This window comes from Gavialis gangeticus, unplaced genomic scaffold, assembly GCF_001723915.1.
Source record: "Gavialis gangeticus isolate Ggan-Ray unplaced genomic scaffold, GavGan_comp1, whole genome shotgun sequence".
Classification (NCBI taxonomy): Eukaryota; Metazoa; Chordata; order Crocodylia; family Gavialidae; genus Gavialis; species Gavialis gangeticus.
Window position 1 is genome coordinate 144,031,317 of NW_017729024.1, and position 4,030 is coordinate 144,035,346.

The 4,030-nt window shown below is 40.0% G+C and overlaps 1 protein-coding gene across 1 annotated transcript in view; it reads right to left on the reverse strand.

The window, feature by feature from the left end:
- Window positions 1-4,030, reverse strand: part of SETD9 (SET domain containing 9) — a 19,904-nt gene that overhangs the window by 5,746 nt on the left and 10,128 nt on the right. The window contains exons 5-6 of the mRNA XM_019518257.1: window positions 3,595-3,710; window positions 2,693-2,798 (exon numbers count right to left, since the gene is read on the reverse strand). Of these exons, the coding sequence (XP_019373802.1) occupies window positions 2,693-2,798; window positions 3,595-3,710 (222 nt within the window). The remainder of the gene's footprint in view (window positions 1-2,692; window positions 2,799-3,594; window positions 3,711-4,030) is intronic.

The following is a 4,030-nucleotide window of genomic DNA, read 5'->3' on the forward strand; positions in this document are numbered from 1 at the left end:
GAAATAGCGTATAAAGCGTATGGAAATCGAGAACAGGTAGCAGAAAGCAGAGCAGCAAATTGGGCAGGGAGTAGACAGTTGGGTGGCTGAAAGGGCAGAGGAATGGGATGAGTGGCATTTGGGGTGGGGCTAATTTGTGACACTGGCCAAAATGTTTGGCCCCCACTGGGCTAAAGCATGAACAGTGGAGCACAGAACATTATTCTACATATGGCTACCAGCTGCAGATAAAGAGTCAAGAAGCAACACCTACAGATGAGATCATGCAGCTAAAGTCTTTGTCCTGTTACAACATACAGCTCAAGCAGTAGCTTCCCCATAAACGTCAATTTATGGATCAACAGCTGCCATTCCCCAACTAAAACAGCAACTCAGGGCACCTATACACGTGCAACGAGGCTGCTTCAACATACTGTAATTAGTACGCTGGAACAGACTCAATCATTTTTTCAGTGCAGGGACACTGATAGACATTGACGCCCCCTCCCCCCTCACAGAGCCTGTGTATAAATACCCTTACAGTTTTGATTACAAGCTGATATAGTAATTTCTTCCCCAAACTAGAGGCACAATAGTCTGCCAAATCCGAGGTCAGCTGGACAAGTAAATTCATGAACAATAACACATGACACCCAACATTTGCTATCTGTTGCAGCTTGATAATTCTCAGGCTTTGCTACTTTGTCACTAAACAAATGGCAAGAAAGAAGATAAACATTTCACTAGCCTCATCTAATAAAAAGATGATAAAAAACTCTCTCTACTGAATTTTAAGTTAATAGAAATTTAAATAGCATCACAATGAGCGGTCAGGAACTGGTGCCCATTGGCAATCTTAGCTCATTGGCCGTCCCAGAAACCATGTTAGGAATCGGGGGTTGATTTTTTATTGTTGTTGAGAAATCCTTTCCTCCAAGTTTCCTACAAAGAGCAAAGAAAAGAGAGGACTCCATTCCCCATCGCCCACCCATCAACTAGATGCCCACACTCTGCTCTTTCCCATAGCTCTACACAAACATAATTAGGACTTCAACTAGATCTTAAATTAGGATTTAAACTGTTTAACACATCATGTCAACTGGGGATGGTGAATCCTTGGCTTAGTCACATTTGGCTAAGACACTTCCTTAAGCCTAAGGGCGTTTTTACACATTATCCGGGGTGGGGGCAGCTCCAAGAGCCACTCTAAATAAAGCACCCGGAGCATCTTGTGTATCAGCATCCCTGCACTTCAAAATGGCAGCAGGTGTGCTTTATCTGAAGCCTGTTGAACAAGCTTTAGTCAAAGCACTCCTGCTGCCATTCTGAAGAGTGGGGATGCTGATACACAAGACACAGAGGCTGGCTGGAGCATGGTAATTATCATGCTCCAGCAGACTTGATTAAGTCTGCTTCAACGCACCCTAAAAATCTTGTCTATATATATGCTTTAAAGCACAGTAGCCTATTTTACTGCGCATTAAAGCATCACATAAAAACATGCAATTATGATAATATGCAGTAAAATAAACTACTGCACATTACGCATCACTTAAAAATGGCGCACTTTCAGTACTGCACATTAGGGCAGCCTAATGCACATCTACTTAGTACCTCACACTGGAGGTACTAAATTTAATGTGCATTACGAAAAGTGCATTAATGCATGTGTAGACATGCCCGCTGAGTACAAATTTTGTTTCATATCAGATTAGTCAGTACAGCTGCTTTAGATAATGATCTAACATGATGCGGAGTGAAACTTTTCAGTTATTTGAGAAATCCGAATTTGGGAACTGTAGAATTAATGAGAAATGAAGGCTCTGCTATAATTTCCAACTGCAGCAAGCTCTCAATTGGTACATTAAGGTAGTTTGGGTCAGTTTACAGTGAATTTTCATACCTCTCATTTGAGTTTCTTGTAAGTATGGTCTTAACTTAATTTTTTGGCTATTTTTAAAATTACATTTTGTATTCATCCTTATATTATTAATACATAACTCATCTTCACATTTGAGGCTGAAATTAATGGTGGGGTCTCCCTTCATAACGGGGTCTCCCTTCATATTGTTTTCAGTCACACTCTTCACCCCCAAAAAGAGTTATGAGATAGACACATGAAAAATGTATGATACACCTACCATTTTGAATTCCCAACAAGGCAATGGAAACTTCACAGTCTAAAACAAAGGCATATGACATGGGCCAGACCAGCAGCTCATTGAATTTTAATTCAGGATTGATGCTGCAATCTGCTCAACATTTAAAGAAAGGATCCCAGTTCATAGGCAATGAACACTGTTGCAATTCATTGATTTAAAAGTTAATTCTACCACATATTTTCTCAAATTTCAAGAAGCGGATGTTTCCAGGATCTTCCCAAAAGAATATCTGGAACTATAAGGTCATATAATCTTACTTCAGAACCAGGATTCTGTAACTCTTTAGCTTCTGTATGGATAACTTGCCCTTTTTACCTTTCTTCGTGGCTTAGCAACTTTTAGCCCCAACGTTTGCTGATGTAATCAATGGCATTGATATAAAAACAAATCTACTAATTTGCATAAAGTAGGACTACTTGAACAGCAAACTTTTTTCCTCATAGAGCTGTGCTTTGCGAGGCTCCTTTTAACCTGGAAAAAAATGTTTCTTAGCTAACTTGGTCTTTTGTATACACAACCTATTATGTATCACATTCAAATTCAATTCTGACCTCTGTATGTCATGGCTGTAGGTGACGTTTGGAAGATACTGTTTCAGTTCTATTGGAAAACATTCAGGTACATCAAACTCCTGATAACAGACATTGGCTGCCTCGTCTGGGAGGAAAAGAAGGAAAAAAAAGTTCTGTATGCAACTGAGAAGTGATATAAATATGTAACAACCTACTGAAACAAGAACTAGGTGAGTTTCTTTGGGCTGAAATCCACTGCTGATAGCTAGTATAAGGTCAAGGGCTCTTACGCGTCTCCTAACTGAGGATCTAAGTGGAGGAAAGGCCTTGAAAAGTGCTTCTATTTTTATGACTAGGTAGAAGAGGGTATGGAGCCACACTCTTTGCATCCCATAGTGTAGTCATAGTAACTAGCACAGGGATTTGTTGGATCCTTCTATTTTTATCTTAATACACAAAACCAATATTTTATAGTACCTGAACTGTAATTTATAAAATTTTACCCATCATTACAAACGTTTACTATAGAACAGGATTGTCATAAGATTTTCAGCAGATTTATAGTATAAAATCATCATGCTACCCAAGAGACCTTGCAACTACTCTATTCTGTGCACTGTTCAGTGAGATATCTTTCCATGGATTCCTTCCTCCACCAGCTCACGTTCTCACTGCCTGGTTTTCCAAGGGTTTTACTAGCAATCAGTAAGCCCCATAAAGATAAGATTTTTCTCAAAGATGCCCTATAGGATTTGGTCTCACAAATTCATGACTGGAAATTTTGGCCTAAGAATTTCAGTTATACCATAAGGTGTCTTTGGTCCTGTCCAAAATGCCAGAGCCAGATGAAAGAGCTGTTCTCTAAACAGCAGTTGTAGTTTTCCATCCCCGCAAAAAAGTAATTTCAGTGCTGAGACTAAGAAATCTCTCTTCTGACTTACCAGGTGAACAATTGTTAACATACTGACCCACTGCCAGTGGATTTTCAACAACAGGTGTGAGCCAACTGACATCACTCATGCGAAAAGGACCAAGTTGATCCCTTCTGCTGCATGATCTAAAAAGATGTCAAAGTGATAATAAGAATGTTCTTTAATTTTTGGAAATATACAACACATCTGACTGATTCACTGTACCGTACAAATAGCATTTAGACATTAGTGTACACCTAAGATGGGTTGGTATTTTAAAAGGCAGAAATATAAAATGTGTATAGCATAGTTTCACAGTTGGTAGGGTCAGAAGGGACCCGAGCACATCATCGAGTCCGACCCCCTGCCATGGCAGGAAAGAGTACTGGGGTCAAACGACCCCAGCAAGGTGTACATCTAGCCTCCTCTTAAAGACCCCCAGGGTAGGAGCCAGCACCACTTCTCT